General features: G+C 30.6%; 1 protein-coding gene across 1 annotated transcript in view; it reads right to left on the minus strand.

Moving 5' to 3' along the window:
- Positions 1–1,783, minus strand: part of LOC108686972 (probable ubiquitin thioesterase DG1039) — a 13,564-nt gene extending 11,781 nt beyond the window's left edge. Inside the window, exon 1 of the mRNA XM_018192509.1 lies at positions 1,552–1,783. Coding sequence (XP_018047998.1) covers positions 1,552–1,756 — 205 coding nt within the window. The 5' untranslated portion in view covers positions 1,757–1,783. The remainder of the gene's footprint in view (positions 1–1,551) is intronic.
- Positions 1,784–2,542: the final 759 nt, after the last annotated feature.

Below are 2,542 nucleotides of genomic sequence, written 5' to 3' on the forward strand. Positions count from 1 at the left end.
TATATATATATCATATATCTCTAAATAAATGTAACCAATTATCTTTTGTAAAAATAATAAGACAGTGATTGTCATTTATTTCGACGCCCTTCCGATTCATTCCATCTTCCCAAAGATCGTACTGGCTTTGTTCTTGGTCAAAGGAATTAAGTTTCTTGATTTAAAGAAGGCCGATGGATGCACAGATAGGGTAATAGCGTCGCGTATCGACGTTGACCCACATCTGGAATCCAAAGTGCTTCCGACTTGTGGCACGCGCCTTCTGATAATCACAAGAGTGGAGTCTGTTGCGTTCTTTCCTAGCCCCCTCCACTCCTAATTCCTTCTTTCGCTCAAGACAAAGAATCCTGGGGCTTGGACGTAACACTTAAAATTCAACTAATCATCTTCAATCATCTACTTAGCCAGTGAACAGTTGCGCATCTGGATGCATCCATTGGAAAGAAAACTTCTCGCAAATGCAAAATAAATATTCTGCTGAACGCAGCCAATGACCAATATTAAAAATTTAATTTTTATTCTATAAAAATTTTATAGCTATACCAGCTCATCAAAATGAACTTCCTAGAAGCTTATTTAATCGAATCTTGTAAGCTTGCCAAGAGGTCAGCATTATGAACTTCTTAGGAACTTAAATGGAACTTTGTGTTGTGTGAAAATTAATATTTAAGAAATTTTTTAAATAAAAATGGACTGTGACTACTGTTCCATAATTTCATAGTTGGTAGCTTCCTCATGAATAGTTCATAAACAGAGAGGAGGCAAAGATTTAGAAAAAGACAACACTGTCCAACTATACACCATTATTTTTTCCATCATGATTCAGTACTCAGCGTTTTATATACTGTATAAAATTAAAATAAAAAACTGAAGACTGATATAAACAAAGCAGTAACTGTGTCTAGTAGTAGGTGTTCGATTTTGCAAGAGATAGCATTGCAATATGTTAGATAAGGACAGATGCGTTGAGTGAGACAGAACAATAATGTCAGAAATAAATTAAAGATGTCACTATTATCGACTTTTTTTATTTGAAATTAAAAAAATCGGTACTACATCGACATTGATCAAGTTCGGTCATCACTCTAGTATATCCCCTTAAAATATCTTTATTTAAAAAACAATAAGTTATCTTAAATTTAATAAATAAATTAATCACAGAGGCGTATTAACATCTTAAGATTAAAATAGTCTTGAAATTAGAATGAATTACTATCTAAAAATTCAAGATTAAATAAACGAAAATTAGTCATAAATAAGTACAAAAAGTAATGATTAAAGTAACTGTAAAATTCATTACTGTTACAAAAAATATGTAACTATGTTATTGTTACAATTAAAAAAAAAAGTAACGCAGTTATCAGTAAATTACCAAAAAAGTAACTATAACTTCGTTACAAGTAATGAATTACTTTCATTCCCTAGTAATTATACTGGTAATCAATTATAAGCAGATAATTATATTATTAAGCTTTAAATATATTTTTTTTATGCAAAAAGAAGAAACACAATATTGCTATTCAATGATCAAGACACAAAATTTAGCTTCACCTTCTTCTATAGTGGCTGATGGCTCACTGCTTGTTCCAGTGATGATCGGTGCAATCATGTTATAATCGTCTTCCAAATTGATGAATGGCGCAGTATTCCAACGTGGTGGAATATTAGTGACCGATCTTTGTGTTGCTACCGGTCTCGTTACCGAAACAGGAGACGAGAATAGAGATAAGTTAGTCGGCGAAATTACTCCAGACATCGAGCTAATGGTTGGATACGTGAAGATTTGCTGTAAAAAAAAAGAGATTATATTGATATTAACATGATAGAATGCATTATGAGTGCGTTCCGTTTCACGCAAGGATATGCATGATGTATTATTTTATCTTTTTTTAATATTCGATAATTATCAAGGATAAAATGCGCATCATGCATGAAAAGGAATTCATCATGTGATCAAAAAATATCAGCAAAAAGGATTGACTCATTTAAACATTATCAAAGAAACATTTATTTTTTTAGATTGGTAGGACTGTTTCTAACCTATGCTTAAAATTTCACGTCATTATCCACACGTAACATTACAATAATATTTCGTAATATTATTTTTCATATTGCAATATTACAATGCAATAATATTACATAAATATTACTGAGACACTGATCACAGTAATATTACAATATTCGCGAAAATAAATTACATAAATATTACTGTAATATTATATAATATTTCCGTGATATTTTAATGGTCATTGCGAATAATTAAATTATATTGATAAAGAGCCCTACTAACATAAATTATATGAAAGTGCTTTCGGTCGAATTGATTGAATTTTTGATATGTTAGAGTTCTCGTCATTCTGAATCAATGAGCACAACTTGATTCTATGGCTAGAAGCTTTCAAAGATATAAGCGGTCAAAATGTCCTCCGCTGAAAATGCGATGTGCATCATTATCGACTTCTTAGGGCTTTGTTTCTAATATATATGAGTTAAATAGTTACAATGATAGTAAACAATAAATATAATATAATATAATTATTAT

Source organism: Atta colombica, unplaced genomic scaffold (assembly GCF_001594045.1).
Source record: "Atta colombica isolate Treedump-2 unplaced genomic scaffold, Acol1.0 scaffold101, whole genome shotgun sequence".
Taxonomy (NCBI): domain Eukaryota; kingdom Metazoa; phylum Arthropoda; class Insecta; order Hymenoptera; family Formicidae; genus Atta; species Atta colombica.